This window comes from Rana temporaria, chromosome 3, assembly GCF_905171775.1.
Source record: "Rana temporaria chromosome 3, aRanTem1.1, whole genome shotgun sequence".
Classification (NCBI taxonomy): Eukaryota; Metazoa; Chordata; class Amphibia; order Anura; family Ranidae; genus Rana; species Rana temporaria.
Genome location: NC_053491.1, coordinates 312587279 through 312610111, shown reverse-complemented (window position 1 = coordinate 312610111; position 22833 = coordinate 312587279). Strand labels below are relative to the sequence as shown.

Here is a 22833-nt window from a genome sequence, read left to right as displayed (position 1 = left end):
CACCCTCTTCACTAGAGTAGCCAAACACATCGTCTGACAGGAGAGATATGTTGCCATAGGCATCCATGCCATACACACAGTTCTCATCCAAACCATGGGGAAACAAAGCACCAACGACAGAGTCCGAAGACTTTTTCTTTTTGGACTTCGTTGCTTTTGAAGTTCTGGTTGGGGGTGCACTCACCGCTTGTAAAGCTTGTTCAAAACCTACTAGATCCTGCTTACGGACCATAGTACCATTTGAGGCATATGTATAGTCAGGTGGAAGAACTTCACTTGGGGACACCGGAGCTGGAACCGGAGACACAGGAACTTCAACCGGAGACACAGGAACTGGGGACACTGGAGACACAGGAACTGGAGACACAGGAACTGGGGACACAGGAACTGGGGACACTGGAACTGGAACTAAAGACACAGGAAATGGGGACACCGGAACTGGAGACATCGGAACTGGAGACATCGGAACTGGAGACACCGGAACTGGAGACACCGGAACTGGAAACACAGGAACTTCAACTGGAGACACAGGAACTGGGGACACAGGAACTGGAACTGGAGACACAGGAACTGGGGACACAGCAACTGGAACTGGAGACACAGGAACTGGGGACACAGGAACTGGAGACACAGGAACTGGGGACACAGGAACTGGAGACACAGGAACTGGAGACACAGGAACTGGAGACACAGGAACCGGAACTGGAGACACTGGAGCCGGAACTTCAACTGGGAAGGTAGGTACAGATTCTGAGGTATAGAAAAAACTCCCAATAGTACCCACCTGAAGAACCTTTGGCCGAGGTGGACGAGTTGGGCAGAGAGATATAAGGTGCCCACTAGCACCACAATAAAAACAAAGTCCAAAGCCTCTCCTCCGCTCTCTTTCTGTCTTAGATAGGCTGGACCGGATGGCCCCGATTTGCATGGGATCCTCATCCTCCAAGGTAGGCGTGTGTGCATCCACAGGAATGTCAAGCCTTTGTGGTGGGGGAGCTTCGTGGCTGGGCACATACAGAGCTTCATAGCTTGGCACATACTGGGCTGGCTCGATGTCATAACTGTACTGGGGCTTCCTGTCCCTGGATACCCGTAGGCCACGTGAACTGAGAGCAGACCTGGAAGTGCTGGTCTTCTTGGAAACAGGAATGTATGAGTCCAAAACAGACATGAACGTTTCCCAGCTGTCCAAGACTGGACTCTTTTCCTGCAACAGCAGATGAGCCCATGATTTGATCTGCCCTGTTAGCAAGTTGATGGAAGCACGAACCTTAACATAGTCCGTGGCATAGGTCCTAGGTTTAAGGGTAAACAACAGCTCACAATCAGTTTTAAAACACAAGAAGGATGCACGGCTACCATCAAATTTCTCTGGCATGACAACAAACGACTCAGAATATGCTGGTTCCGGGGCTGGGCGTGCTGTCCCTTTAAATATTTGAACTTCTTGTTGTAGTTCCAGAATGGTATGGTTCAGGCTGGAGACTTGCAGAGCCAAGGAGGTGAGCATTTTGTACAAGTCTGCGGACTCCATGTTATTGGTCAGTCCATTATGTAAGGGCTTACCTTCTTGCAGTTTTTGAACGGCATCAGTCAATACAGACACCTGTTGACACAGGGCTTCAAAGGGTGAGCGTGCCCTGTCGGCCTCAGACATCTGGCTGGTTTGTATTGTCAGGAACGTTACTTACCGAGGCCGAGATGCCAAGGGCGGCTCACCTTTGCGACTTGATGCGATCCACCCGCTGGAGTTTGAGACAGAGGGGAGGACGCACCAAGAGGCACCGGGTCCAGTGGCAGGAGGGAATCCAAGGTGGACTGGGAACTGGATAGCCGAAGCTCACTGGAGGCTGTTCAGAAGCACACAGGAAATAGTCCAAACAGAAGGTGCCCACGGGAAACAAGGTTGAAGATAATACCAGGAACGAGCCGGGGTCAGGGGCTGAAGCAAGCAGAATATCCAAAGTCCAAAGCCAAAGGTCAGGGAATAAAGAGATCAGGTAGTCCAAGTCCGAGCCGGGGTCAAAGGGTTACAGAAAGCGACAATCCAAAAGCAGGCCAAGGGTCAGGTAACAAGGTTTTCAGCGGCAAGGTCAATCCAGAAGCTGCAACGAACCAGCCCTTTGCAAGGAGGAAGGGGCTGGTTTAAATAGGCCGCTCAGGCCACTGATTGGTCCGAAGTAACACAGGGTTCAGAACCAGGCTCCGACGGACAGCAAGAAGAATATCAACTGAGCAGTGGCTCAGAGGCAAAGACTTGGACCAGCAATGGAGAGGTCCTGGGTTCAATTCCACTCAGAGCCAACTGGAGGACGACCACGCCTCGCTGTCTGTTTGGCACGGTAGCGATCGTGACAGTTCCCCCCCCTTAAAAACGCCCTCCGGGCGTTGGAAGGAGCTTCCTCATAGGCACAGTCTGTAACGTCCAAACCACCCTCTTCACTAGAGTAGCCAAACACATCGTTTGACAGGAGACATATGTTGCCATAGGCATCCATGCCATACACACAGTTCTCATCCAAACCATGGGGAAACAAAGCACCAACGACAGAGTCCGAAGACTTTTTCTTTTTGGACTTCGTTGCTTTTGAAGTTCTGGTTGGGGGTGCACTCACCGCTTGTAAAGCTCGTTCAAAACCTACTAGATCCTGCTTACGGACCATAGTACCATTTGAGGCATATGTACAGTCAGGTGGAAGAACTTCACTTGGGGACACCGGAGCTGGAACCGGAGACACAGGAACTTCAACCGGAGACACAGGAACTGGGGACACTGGAGACACAGGAACTGGGGACACTGGAACTGGAACTAAAGACACAGGAACTGGGGACACCGGAACTGGAGACACCGGAACTGGAGACACCGGAACTGGAAACACAGGAACTTCAACTGGAGACACAGGAACTGGGGACACAGGAACTGGAGACACAGGAACTGGGGACACAGGAACTGGAGACACAGGAACTGGAGACACAGGAACCGGAACTGGAGACACTGGAGCCGGAACTTCAACTGGGAAGGTAGGTACAGATTCTGAGGTATAGAAAATTCCACACAGAGCCAACTGGGGGACGACCACACCTCGCTGTCTGTTTGGCACGGTTTGGCACAGTAGCGATCGTGACAATTCCGTACTCTGGCAGCAGAGGTTGCTTGGAACAATGAGGCCCTCGAGATTTACCCACTGAGCTGGAGAAGTTGATCACATTTGCCATCATTGACTCCAGACTCAGAGAGAGACTCTCTCCTAAGGAGCGCTTGCGGAAGCCTCCTGTACATTTGTCCCCAAGCTTTGCAGTCCCACCCTTGCCTCCCTCATCTCCCATGCCTCTTGGTACTGAACTGGTCTGTGAAGATGAACCCATGCACTTGGGCTTCACGTGTCTCTCTGCGGATGAGAGCCCTTAGGAGGAGGGAGAGATTGTGCCTTTATTGTGGCCAGGCTGGTCACTTTTTGAAGTCTTGTCCTACCTGTCCAGGGAACGCCCGAACCTTGAGGTCCTGGCATGGACAGACCTTAGGTGGCGTTGTTTCGTCTCCAGTTTCCCAGAAGGATAAGCCCCTGGTTTTGGTTACCCTGTCATGGGCTGAGTTGTCTGTTGAGATGCTGCCGATCTGTTCATTGATGCTGCCTTTGTATCAAAGCACTCAATTCCGCTGCAGCTGCGTGGCACTTCACTTGCCATTGAGACTCTTGACGGTAGACCTCTACAGCCTGCCCATGTGACTCTTGAGACTGTCCCGTTGTCCATGGCCGTAGGGGCTCTTCACCATGAGATAATCCAATTCCAAGTTATTTCCTCACCTAAGTTTCTGCTGGTTATTGGTTATCCTTGGTTACAGAGGCACAACCCCTCTTTTGATTGACTCCGTGCTGAGGTTCTGTCCTGGTCTCCACAACACCTTCCAGTGGATCTTTTGCTTACATGGTCTACCCAAGGTCATTGTCTCTGACAGGGGAAGTCAGTTTGTGTCCCGATTCTGGCGAGCCTTTTGTGCACAGTTGGGAATTCAGCTTGCCTTCTCCTCTGCGTATCACCCGAAGTCTAATGGGGCTGCAGAACGAGCCAATCAGTCCTTGGAGCAATTCTTGCATTGCTATATTTCTGACCATCACAACAACTGGTCAGACCTCTTACCTTGGGTGGAGTTTGCTCACAATAGAGCTCTGAATTCTGCTTCCTGTTTGTCCCCGTTTATGGCAAACTATGGTTTCCAACCTTCCATGTTGCCTGACTCGTTTGTTCCTCAGAGTATTCCTGCGTTAGAGGAACATCTCCGTGGTCTTCGTTCCACTTGGGTACAAGTCCAGGAGGCTTTGCGACAGGCTAACAAGAGGTAAAGACTCCATGCTGACTGCAGACACCTGCCTGCACCTTCCTACCAGGTCGGGGACAGGGTCTGGCTGTCATCTCGCAACCTCCAACTTCGTGTTCCTTCTCTGAAGTTTGCACCTCGGTTTATTGGGCCTTTCCGTATCCTTCGCAGGATAAACCCAGTGGTTTACGCGTTGGACCTTCCTTCCAGTATGCTTATCTCTAATGCGTTTCATGTCTCCTTATTGAAACCTTTGGTCTGCAACCGTTTTACCACCTCGTGCCACGTCCTCACCCTATACAGGTTGAGAACTGTGAGGAGTATGAAGTACAGTCCATTGTCGACTCCCGTAGGTTCCGTGGGCGCATACAGTACCTGGTGCATTGGAAGGGGGTACGGTCCGGAGGAACGCGCTTGGGTCCAATCCTCAGATGTACATGCCCCTGTCCTCTTCTGTGATTTCCATAGATTTCCAAGCCTGGTGGTCCTCCGAGAGGGGGAGGGGGTCGTTGAGGAGGGGGTACTATCAGGGCTGGGCTCAGCCCTTTCTTCTCTGTGCTGGCAGCTCAGCTGTCACCTTATTGCTAGCTCCTATCTCTCCACAGTGATCCACCTGTTGATGATCCTGCTCATCAGCTCTGCCTACTTAAAGCTTCCCAGTTCATTTGCTCTTTGCCTTCGCCTGTGTTAACTCTAAGGGTGGGACTGCAAAGCTCGGGGACAAATGTACAGGAGGCTTCCACAAGCGCTCCTTAAAGGGTCACTAAAGGATTTTTTTTTTAGCCAAATAGCTTCCTTTACCTTACTGCAGTCCTGGTTTCATGTCCTCATTGTTTGTTTTTGCTCTGATGTTACTGTAATCCTTCTCTGTTCTGAACACTTCCTGGTTGTCTGTTTCCTGATGAAAAAAGTCATGGGAGCTTTCTCTCTGTGGTCACTAATCAAGGAGGTGTGATTACTGTGTGTCTAAAACCCCTCAACACTAATAAGTTTCGTTTTACAAACCATCACTGCCCTGTATTGGCTCTGAGTCTCTGTACATCACATAAGCAGGAAACAACATGCAAAAACGAAACTGAAACTGCAGGTACATTATATGATTGATTTTTATCTATTTTTAAAAGCAATCAGTTAACTATTATGTCTCTATACCCTCTAAACAGTCATTTCAGCAAAACATTTTTTTTCCTTTACAACTCCTTTAAGAGAGAGTCTCTCTCTGAGTCTGGAGTCAATGATGGCAAATGTGATCAACTTCTCCAGCTCAGTGGGTTACCCGATCCGGTTACTGAACTCTGACCATGTTTTGACTACGCTTACTCTATTTACTTTTTTATTTTTATTATTAAACAAGTGTGATTTAACTGTGCTTCTGTCTCGGTCTGATTCATGGTTTCTAAAACACTCTTGATTCTGAGTGGGTGCCTTCCTCCTCACACCACTGGACAGCAGCGGCAGGGTCCATCCTGGCGCTTGTAGGTGAGTTGAATGCAGAGCAACGGAATCCCGGATGATGAGCCCCCATGTGTAGCAAACCCCTGAGGGAGCTGCTTTTGTTTGTTCAGTCCGTTACTCTGCCTTTCAACCCCAATGAACTGTCCCAGCCCCTCTGGCACACCTAGCAATGTGATTAATGGAATAACTCAGCAGGAATACGCAACACAGTTCTTCCTGTAGTTTACTTGAAAAAAAGTAAAATTCAGGTTAACATTAGTCAGCCAGGGCCTGTGTAAGTACCCAGGACTTGGTTGAAACAGTTTAAAGAAAACAGTCAGGAACACTATGCAAACAACAAAAGCAATAGGTAACACTATGTACAGATTAAATAGACTCCCCAATAACTTTTGGCGTGTGTGGGATGCTGTGGCTAAAGGGGAACCCCAGGCCGGCCTACAATGCTTATAGTACACACCCAGTGAAATGATCTCAATACCCGTGGTGTGTCCCCTTTAAGAGCAACTGCGGTAATGTCCTGGAGGCAAATTTTTGCGCTTTATTATCTTCACCGGCAATGTGGGAGCTCTGTGGACAATATTTGGATGTGGTATTCTATGAAAAGCATTAAAGGTTCCTGGGCAAAGCACTCTCACCAAATCCTGTACACAGTCAGCGGTCCTCCCCTGAGCGATCGATCGATCTTAGATGCAGGTGTGTCGCAGTGGCATTCAGTCCTTGAGCTGTTGCAGGGTGTCCTTCTTTAGCATGGACAGTCTGTTCCTCTGGGCTGGAGCTGCATGAACAATCTGTTCCTCTGGGCTGGAGTTGCAGGCTGTGTGCCCCTTGGTAGGCCGCGATTCCACACACACATAGAGTGCAGGAGATGCTCTCCTGATGGGGTGCAGGCAAAAAGAGGCTCTGGCCTAGTTCCTCTGGCTTTTTATCTCCTCCCCCACAGTCCTTTGCTGCTGTCTGATGATTGGCTAAGGCTCTACCAATAGGGAGTTTACAGACAAGCTCCAATAGGGAGTTTACAAACAAGCAGTTCTGAGAGTCTGTGTGTGAAGAGTGAAAGGGGGGGGGGGTGAAAAAGCCCATGCTTTTGAGCACCATTGGCTCCTGCTGAAATAAAAGTATGAAACTACAGCGCTACTAGATCAGAAAATTATACCACACAATTAATAATTAAATATATAAAGCTGCAATATGTGAAAGAGGTGACCAACCAAGGCAAATGTGAAAAATAATATGACATATGCGCTAAAACATCTAACTGGTACCTACTATAAAAAATCAAATCAAATAAATGTGATTTAATCCATTCAAGATATGCTGGTTAATTAAATGTTAAACCACCACAACCACAAAGTGAAAGATAAACCAAACAAACTAAAAAAGCATCATTTGCAGAACTGGTTAATCATAAAATCTGTCCCTGTAATTAACGTTTTGAATCACTGAAAAGGTTAACAGTATTGCGCTTCATAGCAGAAGGTGAGTGTCTGAATAGACACACAAAGCAGCGGCTCGGCTTGGGTGCCCTCATAGCAAGCTGCTTGCTGTGGGGGCCCTTGGCAGGTGGAAGGGGCTAGGAGCGTCAGCAAAGGACCCGAGAAGAGGAGGATCTGGGCTGCTCTGGGCAAAACCACTGCACAGAGCAGGAAAGTATAACAGAGCTGGGGTAATAATGCAACTCAGGGTATATTTATTTATGCTGAAATTATTAATGGTGCCCAGCTATTCTACATTATAACAAACTTGTATCAAAAACATGATTCTAGTTCCTTTATAAAAGGGACAAATTGCCATAATAACATTTAGTTAATCCTACATTTTTAATCATAAAACTTGAAGTAAAAATTTTAGTTAACCCTTGTTATTTGTATTACCTCATTTAATTCACTCCTTTACCTGTTTTACCATTTGAAATGCTTTTTAGTTTTTGTACCAATACATTAATAAGCTTGGTGGGAGGAGGAACACACTTCACCTTGGGTGCCAGAGAACCTTGTCTCAAAACAGATTATATGTATAAAGAATAGCAAAACAAAAAAAACACAATAGCTTCATTTAAGGCTGTCCTAGCTCCCACAGACTTTCCGTATGTTCCTCAGATCCACAGCTTCTACAGGAAATTGTTTACACACCTTAACAATACAGATATATTCAATTACCACTCTACCTGTATAGCTAATTACATCTTTTGAAAGGTTGGACTTTTCAGTAAAACAGAATAAGAACTTTATAGTGTCCATGTAACATTTGTATTGTAGTGAAGAAAGTATGCTAGACATGGACAGCATTTTTGTTAACTTATTCCTTTAACTACAGACACATATGAATTACAGGTTCTGTGGCTGATTAAATATAGGTAAGCACTGATTCATAGTGCTAAAGGAAAGCACAAGCTTTAACGTCTCTTGGTCCAGGGCTGTCTTAATGACAGGGCACACCCGGGCACTGCTCAGGGGCCCCAGCTGCATGGGGGGCCCCTCCACTTTCCCCAAAGCAGCTGGTCCTTAAGCTTACGCTGCCCCGAAATTGGGGGCCCCATGATGGCACTGAGAGTAATGGATACACAGGGGAGGCAGGTTGGCATGCTGTGCAGAACGATACCTATTATTTCACAGCCCGCAGGGAGGAGAAGGGTCGGAGCGCCAGTGATGCTCTGACCCCACCCTATGCAGCTTGAATGCTCGGGACTCAAAGGCTGCGGGGTAGGAGCTGGAGTGGTAGCTACTGAGTTGGCAGCACTGAGAGCCCACCTGTGGAAGTAGCATTGTGGATGGTGTCATGGTGAGCCCAGCTGTCCAGCACTGTTTGCACCAAAAGGCTTAGAATGCCCAGAGGGATGCTCCCTCCTCCGCACATCTTTCTGCCTGCTTGATTGGTATAGGTGAGTGCAGTGCTGGAGGTGGGCACAGAGCCAAAAGTTTACATGCACTGTATTTCCACTGGAAAAGGGGGTACTGCATGGACGGAATGATGGTGCTGAGGGATATCAAGGGTGCATGGGGGAAAACAATGCTGAGGGGGGATCTGGGGTGTATAGGGGGTAGCTTGGGTGACTATAGTGCTAGAGGTATCAGGGATGTAGAGAGGCCACAGTGTAGGGGGCAGGGATGTAGTGGGGTCACAATACAAGGGGTATCTTATGGTATATGGTTACAGTGCTGGGGGGGGGATATCTAGTGTGTGGAGGGGCCAAAGTGATGGGGGGGATGTCTAGGGTGTAGAGGGGTCAGAGTGCTGGGGGAATATCTAGGGTGTAGAGGGGTCAGAGTGCTGGGGGGATTTCTGGGATGTAGAGGGGTGAGAGTGCTGGGGGGATATCTGGGATGAATAAATAACTTGTATAGTGCTACAAATGCGAACTAAATCACCTCAAGGCACTTTTGCAGCCAGTGTCCGCCCGTGTCTTCAGAAGAGATGGGTCTTAAACTTCTTCCTGTAGGCCAGATGGTTTTCTTCCAAGCGGATGTCCACGGGTAGACCGTTCCATAGCCAGGGTCTTTGGACTGCGAATCTTCGTTCGCCTTTTGATTTGTAGCGGGTCTTGGGAATGTGGACGAGGTTCTGGTTAGTTGACCGGAGGGGTCGACTTGGGGTGTAGTGATTTATTTTTTCGCAGTGGTATTGCGGGGCTTTTCCTTGTGTACATTTGTGAGTGAGGCAAAGGGTCTTAAATGTAACCCAATCTGTCACAGCTAGCCAATGCAGGGTGCTCTGGGACGGGGTGATTGATTCCCAGTTTTTTTCCCAGTTACCAGTCTGGCTGCTGTGTTCTGGACAACTTGTAGACAAGAAATTTGGTATTTGGGAAGTCCTAGTTAGAGGGAGTTTGCATAGTCGAGTCGGGAATTGATGATTGTTCCAACTACTGATGCTGTGTCTCCTTTCCGGGATGAAGGAGATGAGTCTACGCATTAGGCGAAGAAGGTGGTGAGATCCGCTGACTACTGATCCTATTTGTGCATCTATTGTCATGTCTGAGTCAAAGATGACTCTCAGGCTTTTGGCTTTAGTGCTGGGGGTGATGGTTTTCCCAAGGATGGTGGGTAGTGTTAACATCGTGCTAGGGTTTTTGTTTCGGTATCAGGGAATTAGTAGACCAAACTGTGTGGACTGCACAGGGGAGACCAGAAACCCATGTAAGTGAAAGATAATGGTGTTTATTAATATAGGTGACAAGTAAGTGAATAAACACAAAAGCCAGGCCGAGGTCATACACAGGGAGATCAGCAGATAGGTAAGGACGGGGAACCAACAGGACAGGGAGAGGACAGATGGATAGGCTGCAGGGCAAGGATCCAAGGTAATCAGGTAACAGGAGGGACAGGTCCAGGATGGGCTCAGGATAGGGATCAGGTCAGATCAGATGCAGGCTCAAGGTCAGGGAGAAAGATACCAAGGCAAGCATGTAAGGGCTTGCCGGGTATTTATGAGACTGCAGTAATTGTCCTCAGGTAACACCTGAGCGCAGGAACTGCTGCCTGCCCCACACTGCCAGAATACATCCACTGGTGGACACCAGTACTACGGCCCATGGATCTGACAGTGCCACCAGCAGGTGAGATCCTTTATCACAGATACTGGCTGTAAGAAGACACCTGCTGGTGGAAACTGGTCCTGCTATCCACTGGACCAACAGTGCCACCAACGAGTGAACCCTTTCATAACATTCAGTTTGCATGGAGGAAGAGGAGTTCTGTTTTGGATCCATTAAGTTTGAGGGAGCTCTCCGTCATCCAATCGTCAATCAATGAGAGGCAGTTTTCCAGTGCGTGGTATTCGTCTTTTTTATTGGTGATGCGTAGATAAAGTTGGGTGTCATCAGCGTAGGAGTGATAGAGCAGGTCCTGGTTGCTGAGGATTTTGAGGAGTGGACGGAGGTAGATGTTAAAGAGCATGGGCAAAAGGGGTGATCCTTGAAGGACTCCGCATGTAATTTTACGTGCTTCTGAAGTGAAAGCTCCTAGTTTCACTTTCTGTGATCGGTTCTTTAGGAAGGATGCGAACCATAGTAGGTCTGAGTCTGCGACTCCAGCTACTTCTGCCAGACGAGTGAGCAGGGTTTGTGGTCTACTGTGTCAAAAGCTGCGCCAGGTCCAGCAGCACCAGGAGACACGATTCTCCTTCATCTGCTGCTTCGAGGGCATCATCCCAGATTTTGAGAAGTGCAGTTTCTGTCCCGTGGCCAGGGCGGAAACCAGATTGTAGTGGGTCCAAGAGTTTGTGGGTGTCCAAATGGGGTTGTAGCTGTTGTACTACTGCTTTTTCGATAATCTTGGAGATAGTGTTAAGGCTTGTGACAGGTCTGCGGTAGTTTGAGTCTTTGGGGTCAAGGTTGTACTTCTTTATGAGGGGTTTGATCATGCCTTGATTGAGGGAGATCGGAACGATTCCTTCTTTGAATGATTGGTTTATGAAGTTTGTTATGAAGTGTGTTATGGTGGGTGCCAAGATGTCGGTACATTCTTTCAGAAGTTTTGTGGGAATAATGTCGTTTGGTGATGTGCTGTCTCGGAGGCTTCTCAACTTTGGTTTTGGACGTGTATCTGTGAGGGGTTGCAGTGTTGTGGCACCAGCACCAGTGCCTAAGGCCCAATTTTTCTGCACCTGTTTAACAGGGGCGTGTAATTACATTTTTTTATGCAGTACCTTGCAACAGGGCTCATTCCTGCGCTCCAACTAGAGTATCTGTGAGGGGTTGCAGTGTTGTGTCACCAGCACCAGTGCCTAAGGCCCAATTGTTTTGCCCCTGTTTAACAGGGGCATGTAATTACAATTTTTGATGCAATACTTTGCAGCAGGGCTCATTCCTACGCTCCAACTAGAGTATCTGTGAGGGGTTGCAGTGTTGTGGCACCAGTGCCTAAGGCCCAATTTTTCTGCCCCTGTTTAACAGGGGCATGTAAATAAATTTTTTGATGGAATACTTTGCACCAGGGCTCATTCCTGCGCTCCAACTACAGTATCTGTGAGGGGTTGCAGTGTTGTGGAACCAGTGCCTAAGGCCCAATTTTTCTGCCCCTCTTCAACAGGGGCATGTAATTACAATTCTTGATCTAATATTTAACAGCACAGCCCATTCCTGCGCCCACCAAGACTAACTGTGAGGACTTACAGTGTTGTGGCACCAGCACCAGCACCAAAGGCCCAATTTTTCTACCACTGTTCAACAATGGCATGTAATTACAATTCTTGATATAATAGTTCACAGCAGGGCGTTCCAGCGCCCACCAAGACTAACTGTGAGGGCTTACAGTGTTGTGGCAACACCAACACCTAGGGCCCATATTTCTGCAGAGTATATACGGCAGGCCCCTACTTTCAAACATCCAACTTACAAATGACTCCTACTTGCAAACAGAAGGAGACAACAGGAAGTGAGAGGAAATTCTCTTCTGTAAGAGGTGTCTCCTGTCCACTGATGCTTTATCACCAATCATTGTTTCACTAAAAAAAAAACATTTTCAAAAAAACATTTGTCATTGGGACAGAAAGTGAATAGAAGAAAATAAATCACCGCTCCAGGTGGGTCTGCTATGCAATCACAGGCTGGCTCAGGATACCGAGGGTGCTGGCAGTGCACTAGGCAAGCATGAAAATTGAGGGAAAGATGGATAGCCGCACTCAGGGGCGTTGTTAGGGGTGGGCTGGGGAGGCTGGAGCCCCGAATGGGTCCGAGAAAAGCCCAGAGTCTCGGCCATTAGGGATGTCACACATAGCCCTGAGTCCCGCCGAGCAGGGAACATTTTATTTACATCTTACGGCACTTCACTTGGCTCCTGCGCTGTTATCTGTTTTTTTTTCAGCCCTTCCGCCTGGTTGGCTGGTGGAACTGTCTGTCTCCCTCGATGTGGGAGTGGCGGGGAACACCAGCCAACCAGGCGGAAGGGCTGAAAAAAACAGAATAACGTCGCAGGAGCCCAAGTGAAGTAGGCAGCGATTGGCGGGCGGTGGAGTGGGAGGCGCTGTGCCTCTGTGGTGCGCTGATTGGCCGTATGGGATATGATGCCCATCATGCCATGACGTGTACACGACACGTGTTTACAGCGCGGCGGCGGCGCCAAGTTTGATTTTCTCCATCTGGAGAATCCAGGCAGCAAGCCAAGGTAAGCAAAAAACACTCTCCCCTGTACCGCAGGGGAGAGAGACAGTGAGCAGTGCCAAGTAGAGAGCTGCTAAAGTAAGTAAACCAGCAGGTGATTGCCCTCTGTTCAGCGCTGCTCACTGTCTCTCTCCATCTGCATGGTTAATGTAGGAAAGGGCAGAGCTGGGAGGGGGTGTCTGTGTAAATCTAAAGGGGTCTAGTGGTGCAGAGTGTTGCTGTCTAATGTAAAAGGGGCCCAGAGGTGTGGTGCTGTCTGTGTAATGTAAAAGGGGTCCAGAGTGCTGTGTAATGTAAAAGGGGTCCAGAGATGCGGTGCTGTGTAATGTAAAAGGGGTCCAGAGATGCAGTGCTGTGTAATGTAAAAGGGGTCCAGAGGTGCAGTGCTGTGTAATGTAAAAGGGGTCCAGAGTGCTGTGTAATGTAAAAGGGGTCCAGAGGTGCGGGGGGCTGTGTAATGTAAAAGGGGTCCAGAGATGCAGTGCTGTGTAATGTAAAAGGCGTCCAGAGATGCGGTGCTGTGTAATGTAACAGGCGTCCAGAGATGCGGTGCTGTGTAATGTAAAAGGGGTCCAGAGGTGCAGTGCTGTGTAATGTAAAAGGGGTCCAGAGGTGCGGTGCTGTGTAATGTAAAAGAGGTCCAGCGTCGGCAGTAAAGCGTCGCTATTTTAGCAGCACTTTACTGTCATTTTTGCGGCACTATGCGGCGCTGTGTGTGCATGCTGTGGGGGGGGGGGGGGGGGGGGGGGGGGCGACAAAAGTAGTGTAGTCAGGCCAGTGTAGTGTAGTCAGGTTAGTGTGGTGAGGTCAGGTCAGTGTATGCAATGCAGGTCAGGTTAGTGTAGTCGGTGTAATGTAGTCAGGTCAGTGTACTGTAGTCAGGTCAGGTCATTGTAGTCAGGCCAGGTCAGTGTAGTCAGGTCAGTGTAGTGTGGTCAGGTCAGTCAGGTCAGTGTAGTGTATGCAGGTCAGTGTAGTGTATGCAGGTCAGTGAGGTCAGGTCAGTGTAGTCAGGTCAGTGTAGTCAGGTCAGTGTAGTGTATGCAGGTCAGGTCAGTGAGGTCAGGTCAGTGTATGCAATGCAGGTCAGGTCAGTGTATGTTGGTCAGGACAGGTCAGTGTATGTTGGTCAGGACAGGTCAGTGTATGTAGGACAGGTCAGGCCAGTGTATGTAGGACAGGTCAGGCCAGTGTATGTAGGACAGGTCAGGCCTGTGTATGTAGGACAGGTCAGGCCAGTGTATGTAGGACAGGTCAGGCCAGTGTATGTAGGACAGGTCAGGCCAGTGTATGTAGGACAGGTCAGGCCAGTGTCAGTAGGTCTGGTCAGTGGTGTATGTAGGTCATGTGCGTGTCACGATCCTACGGGGTAAAATGACCGCACCAGCCAAGCAGACTCTGGCTGGAAAAAGCGCCCAGAGGCGATTCAGTTCGCATGAGTTGCGCTATACAAGTCATTCATTCATTCATTCATTCATGTGTCAGAAACAACCCTGAAAGACATGCTAGTGTGCCTAAGAGCTTCCTTACATGCTGATCTCATGGAGTGTGTAACTGACATACATACACACACACACACACGTTAGTGTGTGTACTGACACACGCGCGCGTAGGTCAGGTCAGGTGAGGTGAGTCGCACCGCGGGAGGAACGCCCACTCCCGCGGGATTCCCTACCCGGAAGCCGTGGTGAATTCAACGGCTAAACGCTATCTACGGCAAAGAAAAAAAAAAGGTCAGTGTCATTTTATATGCAGGACTTGCCTCTCTAAGTTGCGGCAGCGTAGCGTAAATATGATACGCTACGCCCGAACATAGTTACGCCACCCTACGTGAATCTAGGCCACTGTGTCTTGGCGTGGTGTGCCCGGTGAGGACCTGGAAGATGCTCTTTTCCAATTTACAGGTAACCTGGCTCTTGTACCCCTTTCCCCTTCATCTTTTCCCCCCCGCTCTCCCTTCCCTTCTATGAGTTAGAAGTCTTTTCCTTTTTTTTCCCTTTTGTTCATATATGGTTGGTAACTGAGAAACGCCTGACGGCCTGCTGAGGGCTGTTAACCCACATAGCACTAGGACCCGCGGGACAGACCCCAAATTTCCTGGGGATGCTGGTAGTCCAGTCCGGGCACGTGTCACTGCGTTTTGGTATCCCTGGTGTGCGGAGGGGTGGGGGGCGGCTAGATGGAGGCGGTTGGCCCCCCCTACCCCCGTTGCGTACCATGGGACCATATCCCCTACACATTTTTGGTGGCAGCCCACCTCCGGTCTATTTTTGGGGCTGAGGTTGCTCCTGGATTGGACTATACGCTTTTTATACCCCCTCCCCTTACCTCTATAACCTTTTCAACATTGTACTGTTACCCCTCCTTTTGGGCTCATTATGTTTTTCACCATACCTAGGAATGCTGTAATTCTTCGACTGAGCTATTGTTGACATTGCTCTTGTTATCCCGTTTCTTCTTATGTTTTTGCCATTTGTTTTTTGGTTCTGTTTCTTTTTATGTGTGTCTTTGCTCAACATGATCACTGAACAATAGTCACTTTACGACCCTGCGCGGTCGATGGTCTTGTGCCTTATAATCTGCTGGGCATGTCTTGTCATTTGTTATCTCAAAATAAATACTGATTATACAAAAAAAATAATACAAAAAATCTAAGTAACCCTCATAGCATATGTTTATGTATTATTATTTATGTATTATTATGCCCAAATTGCATTGAGTTTGAATAGGGTAAACAAGCTGGTGATTATTGTATTAGCAAAATTGTTGGAGTTGGTGGCATGCACTCTAATCTTCAATGGCTTTAGTTTTATAGATGAGCCAAGTGATTTAATCACGTATGTCAGATTAAACGCTGGAAAAACTGGGAGGATAATTTCCTGTTATTGTAAAAATGCAATATATTTTGCATGCCACCTGCTAAAGAAACATGTGTGCTAACCCCTGTTTGATGGAACATTCACCTGAACATTGTGGACCTGGGAAAATTCACAAAGCACTGCAAGGTTCTCTTAAACATTTTTATATTTTTTTTGGTAGTTTTAAGATGAAAAGTAGAGGCAGGCATGATACTAGATGACAGTTAATTATTAAAAGAAGAAATGTTGTTGTGCAGCCCTGTTCTGCTCTAGCCACAGGAAACAAGCAGCATAAACATGATACCTCTACATGTAAAAAAGCCTTATTAAATATTAAGCGGTACTTCAGACTAGCCTACAGATGACTTTCTCTCACAGCAAAATGGACACAGGAAAAGTAGGTACTTTCAATTGATGTTCCATTTGAAAATGAAATTTAGCTTTATGAGACAAGAAGTATATATCTGGTTTGTTTTCTCTGTCTAGGATGGATCAGAAAATGTAAGAAACAAAATATCTTAGATACCTTTGGTTAACAATAATTGTGTGATATATATACACACATATATATATAGAATACACCAATCTGCTTTACTGTTAAACATTTGGGCCTGTTTAGTTGGGTGTTTAGCGCCCTATTGACAGCACAACCATAATCTGCCTGTGCTTCTTCTACTTCAGACTATATTTTAAGAAAATTTACATTTTCCTAATGTATGTATAATAATAGGTCCTAGAGAGTCCTGTTTAGTTGGGCCAAGTTATGGGGTTATTATTGCTGCCCCTGCTCAGTTTGTGCATTATTGTTGGTGGAATAATATAGTGTGTTTTTAGAATTCACCTGATCTGGGTCTGTACACCTATAACCAAATCTCAAAACTTTGCCCTACTCTATTCTAGATACCGTATATACAAATTGAGTGGGCAAACTTTTTTAGCCATACTGCCCACAGGCTCATTGTGCCTTGTGTAGTTATTACATCTAATACTGTTATGCCGTGTACACACACAATCGGAAATTCTGACAAGAAAAGTCCGATGTGAGCTTTTGGATGGAAATTCCGACCATGTGTATGCTCCATCTGACTTTTGCTGTCGGAATTTCTGCCAACAAAAGATTAAGAGCAGGTTCTCTATTTTTCTGACGGAAAATCCGCTCGTCTGTATGCAATTCTGACGCGCAAAAAAACATGCATGCTCAGAGCAGAAGAGCCGAACTGCCTATTGAACTTCATTGATCTTGGCTCGTCGTACGTCTTGTACGTCACAGCGTTATTGACGGTCAGAATTTCTGTCAAGATTTGTGTGACCGTGTGTATGTAACACAACTTTGAGCCAACATTCCGTCAGAAAAAATCCACGGTTTTCTTGTCGGAATTTACGATCGTGTGTACGTGGCATTAGTGTGATACCAAGGAATAGGAATAAGCAAACTTGGAAAACTTAAATTCTCTGGACATTTGCCAAACCCAGCGGAAAATTTGTGAAAATCTGTGAACTCCAAATATAGTGCTCAAACCCTTTTGATGTCTATGAGAGCTTAAATTTTTTGGACTTTTTTTAGTTTGCAAGAATTTATCAAAAATAAATGTGTTGCTACCACAGGTACGGTTACAGTTTTAAAAAAAACTAACCATCATGTATAAGCCACTTGTTAGGGCCACATGTGAGAATGTTTCTGTATATATTTAACTATTTCCAATAGTGCAAAGTAGGCCTTTTTAATTGGTTGAATAATTAATGTGTTGTTTAAGTGCTTTTTAATATTCCTTATATCAGAAGCGCTGACAATAGAGAAACACATCTAAAAGCCTCAATAATTCAGTGACTTGACAAAATAAAACCACAAATATATGTTTTCAGTCAGCTGTTTGTGATAATAATATTACATTAATGGAGACATGCTGAGGACTCCAAGATAGTTATTAACCTTACATGACAGATGTATAAGCATCACAGCATAAGCAGGAAATCTATAAATGAAATATTGACTTGGTGAAAATAAGCAGTCATTGCATTATTGTACTTCAATATTTAAACAAAGGGTTGAATATCTAAACAAGTAGATTATGGCCCGGATTCACAAAGCACTTGCGCCAACGTATCTCGAGATACGCTGCGTAAGTGCAAATATGCGCCGTCGTATCTGTGCGCCGTGCCCACAAAACTAAGATACGCCTGAAAATAGGCTTCATCCGACCGACGTAACTTGCCTACGCCGGCGTAGAGTGGGCACATATTTACGCTGGACGTATTTAGCGCTCCCATTGATTTTCTATTCACATATGCAAATGAGGGAGATACGCCGATTCACGAACGTACGTCCGTCCGACGCAGTGCACGTAAAGTCGTACGTCTGGCGTAAAGTTATGCTCCATAAAGGAGGTGTAACTCAGCAGCATCCATGCAAAGGGCTGCACCAGGGAACACAAGCCGACGTATTTTACGACGTTTACGTATGACGTGAATATGACTAGGCGTAGGTTACGTTCACGTCGTAGGCAGTGATCCAACGTATTTTAGGCAGTTGTTCCGACGTGATTGTGAACATGCGCACTGGGTAGCGTCCACGGGACGGTGCATGCGCAGTTGGCGATACGTATCTGTGTGGCGCTCAGCCCATCATTTGCATGGGGTCACACCTCATTAGCATGGCTCACACCCACTTCCACTTACGCCGACTTACACCTGAGAAACCCAGCGCAGATTTGGGAGGAAGTGCTTTGTGAATTCAGTGCTTGCCTCTCTGCGCTGCGCTGCGCCGGCGTAGCGTAAAGGAGATATGCTACGGTGGCATAAATATGCGCCAGTGTCTGTGAATCCGGGCCATAGTTTTTAGGGAAAAGGTCACTGGGTCCTCAATGGACAATTGGCCCAATGTTAGGTATACAAGAGAGAATTCTTAGAGGAGCTACAGCCCACCCCCCAATAAATAAAAGTCAGCAGCTACAAATATTGTAGCTGCTGACTTTTAATATAAGGACACCTACCTGTCCAGGGATCCAGTGCTGTCTTGACCCAAGTTGATTTTTCAATAGGCTTCAGGTCCAGGCGTCGACATCTTAACTAAGAGAAACAAGGCTTCACAGCTGGCTTCCTATTGCACATGCATGAGCCATGATGTGCCTTATGCATTATCCTGCAGTGTTCTGAGACCTGTGATGTGTCTCAGAAGGCTGTGGGTCAAGGGGGGTGGGGAGTGAATTCCAATTGGATTAGGAAGTATGAGTGGATACTTGTCAAAACCAGGCATGTACATGAGGTGTAATTGAACAGGCAGAGACTTGAAGGAGGGAAAGGAGGCACAAAGCAGAGAGAAGCAGTGTGGACTCTATTTGGGGGAAAGTTTATCTATAGATTCATTTTTGGTACATCTTACATGGAAATAATTATTTTCGATAACTAATTGCCTCATTGTATGTATTTCCTCCCATCAAAAAGTTGGTTTTATTAAAATGCAGATTTTAATATAGTATTATCATTTTGTTTGTTGTATGCAGCTGGGACAAGAAGTCTGTGTAAAGGCTGCTGTAGGATTATGGCAAACAGAAGGTAAGGCATACTTTGTCAAAAAAATACATATCAATTTTACTTATTTTTTTATCTGTATTTTTAGTATATAGGCAAACAGACATTTGTATATAAATAACATATACTTTGTCAAAAAATACCTACAAACGTTCATATTTTTTTTCTGTATTCAGGCAAACAAAAACATTGGTATATAAATGTACAGTTACTTCTTTTCAGTCAGTAGAAACACAATGCATTTCTGCCTCTTACTTAAAGGGGTTTTCCACCTTTTTTTTAAGTTTATTAAAAGTCAGCAGCTACAAAAAGTGTAGCTGCTGGCTTTTAATAAACTGACACTTACCTGCTCCACGGCTCCAGCGATGCGCCGGCCGGGGCTCCGCTCCTCGCCCCCCCTTGCCGGCCGGCGTCTTCATTCTTAGTGTGGGCACCCGGCAGTGACAGCTTTCGGCTTCACAGCCGGGCACCCACTGCGCATGCGCGAGCGGCAGTGCGCATGCGCGAGCGGCGCGGTCCGATTGGACAGGCGCTCGCCTACAGGGAGGGGCTGTGAAGAGGCGATTAAGCTAATCGCCTTTCCAGCCCCTCGGCGGAAGGAGGAAGTGGGACAGGAAGTCCCCTTCTCCTGAAGCCCCCACTCCCCCCCAAAAAAATTACATGCCAAATGTGGCATGTAAGGGGGCGAGGAGTGGGTTAAGAGGAAGTTCCATTTTTAGGTGGAACTCCTCTTTAAAGATTAACTTCTGATAATGGGTGGGTTGAAATGGCGCCTAGTGAATTGTATTAAAACACAGCTGCCCTTTTAAGAAGGTGTAAACACTGAACCGTATAAAAAATCAAATGTAAAGGTGTTGGCTCAGACGGTACAAGTTGGAGCTCGGCTTCTTCAGTTCCGACACGTCTGTGCAGCCTCGATAAGAGATTTCTGGACTGTCAAAACAGTATCTACAGGCCAGGGCATACTTGGACGTTTGTCAGTCCACCCACACTTCAGTTCGTACCCACAGCACTACCCTGCTCAGAGGAGAAGAGACAAATCCTTCTATCATACACAAACTCTCTCTTGGCCCAGGGCGCCACCACACAAGTGCCAATAGCCGAAAGATTTCAAGGAACGTACTCACCCCTGTTCATGGTTCTAAAAAAAGATCGGCTCCTGGAGACCAGTGATAGATTTGACACATCTAAAAACCTTTATCAAAAAGGAGAAATTCAAGATAGAGTCACTGCTCACAATTCGTCAGACGGTTCATCCAGGCGACTGGCTTGTGTCTATAGACCTAAAAGATGCCTACTTTCATGTCCCGTTAGCGGTAGAGTTTCAAAGATACCTTCAGTTTGCAGTAGACAGTATTCACCTCCAGTTTACTTGTCTCCCGTTCGGGCTTACAACATCGCCTTGAATATTTTGGAAGCTCTTACTGGCTGTCGTAGCTTTATTCAGATCCAATGGTATTCGTCTACACCGGTCCTTGGTCATCTCCACTCTGACCGAGTTTGGTTGGCTGCTAGACAGATAGAAAAGAGCCTACACAATCCTTCTCGATGCCCAATTCAATACAGTTCAGAGCAGTGCCGGCCCAAGACATTGTGCTGCCTGGGACCAAGAATGAAATGCTGCCCCCCCCCCCCCCAGAAAAAAGATCACGCCAACCAAAAGGCTCCCACATTCTTTATTTTATATCATGATAACTAAAGGGGACCCGTCATGGCTCTATACATGTATAAAGGAGTATAAAGAGGACCTGTCATTGCTCTTTACATGTATAACGAAATATATAGAGGACCTGTCATGGCTCTATACATGTATATAGAGGACCTGTCATGACTCTTTACATGTAAAGTAATATAAAGAGGACCTGTCATGGCTCTATAAAAGTATATAGGAGTATAAAGAGGACCTGTCATGGCTCTATAGATGTATATAGGAGTATAAAGAGGGCCTGTCATGGCTCTATACATGTATATAGAGGGCCTGTCATGGCTCTATACATGTATAGGAGTATAAAGGGACCTGTGAATTTCCGGCGGCCACAATGTCTTTTGCGCAAACTAATCAATGGACGCTAATTGTGTTTTTTTTTTTTGTACCAAAAATATGTAGAAGAATACATATTGGCCTAAACTGAAGAAAATAGTTTATTTTTCTAAATTTTGGGGATATTTATTATAGCAAAAAGTAAAAAAATATATATTTATAGCACAAAAAATAAAAACCGCAGAGGTGATCAAATATCACTAAAAGAAAGTTCTATTTGTGGGGGAAAAAGGACATCAATTTTATTTGGGTGGCGGAACGGGCTGGCGGGCATCAGTATGCTGCCCCCCTAAAAGTGCTGCCTGGTACCCATGATACCACCCGGTCCCATCATAGGGCTAGCCCTGGTTCAGAGTACCATCTCCTTGCCCCTGGAAAAAATCCTGGTAGTTCAGGACTGAATTCGTCTTGCATTAGAGTCTCCTTTTCTCAAAGCCTCACAATGTCTCAAGATGATAGGCACCATGGTGTCCACGGTCCCCATGATGAGATGGGCACAGTGGAGGATGCGGCCCTTCCAGAAGGGTTTTCTCCAACATTGAGATTCAAGGTCTCGGGATCGTTTCATACAGAAAACCTCCGATATGTGGGAAAGTCTTCTCTGGTGGCTACTACGGAAGAACCTCCTCAACTGCCATTCGATAGCCCCCGTCTCCTGGATCACAATTACTTCAGACGCCAGCAACAGAGGCTGGGGGGGCTCTCTGCCTGAAAGAAGTAGCTCAGGGAAAGTGAGACTTTCCGTCCCGGAAGGTAATATCCAATGTCCTGGAACTCCGTGCAGCCTTTTGTTCCCCACAAGCCTTTCTTCACCTAATAAAGGGGTTCTCAGTTCTCCTAAGGCTGGACAATACGTCAGCAGTATCGTACATCAAGAGGCAGGGTGGGCACTTGCAGTCTCTCCCTACTGAGGGAGGTAAATCCAATCATGTCTTGGGCACAGACACATTTGACAGATCTGACAGCTGTATACCTTCCCGGAGCTCAAAATCTACAGGCGGATTTCCACTAGAGAACATCTTTCGACAACAACGAGTGGTCTCTCCACATCGAAGTTTTCAACTGGGTCCTGTCCCTGGGATTTGTGCCGGAAGTGGATCTGTTTGCATCTCCATGCAACTTCAAACTGGAGAAGTATTACACCAGATGCCGCTGTCCCCAGGCCTTCAGGGTGGACGCCTTAATGGATCAGCGGAGGTTCCGCAGAGCTTATGCCTTTCCTCCAGTCCCGGTCATCCTCCAGTTCCTATCGAGACTCAGGTGGGAGGAGGCCGAGGTAGTGGCGATAATTCTATATTGGCCCAACAGGTCGTGGTTTCCGTTGCTGTTCCAACTGAGTTTCCGGTATCCAGTTCTGTTCCCATCCAGACCAGATCTCCTGTTGCAAGGATCGACCCCTCGACGTGTCCAACCCATCTGCATCTGATGGCCTGGTTCTTGAGAGGGGAAGGTTGGAAGCGTTAGGGTGTCCAAGCAGAGCCATCTCTACTTTATTAAACGCTAGAAGATCAAGCACCAATAAGGTCTACCAAAGAAT

At 46.9% G+C, this 22833-nt stretch overlaps 1 protein-coding gene across 1 annotated transcript in view; it reads left to right on the top strand.

The window, feature by feature from the left end:
• The first annotated feature begins 11219 nt into the window (after positions 1-11219).
• Positions 11220-22833, top strand: part of LOC120930478 (kinesin heavy chain-like) — a 38797-nt gene continuing 27183 nt past the window's right edge. The window contains exons 1-2 of the mRNA XM_040341658.1: positions 11220-11315; positions 19228-19279. Of these exons, the coding sequence (XP_040197592.1) occupies positions 11220-11315; positions 19228-19279 (148 nt within the window). The remainder of the gene's footprint in view (positions 11316-19227; positions 19280-22833) is intronic.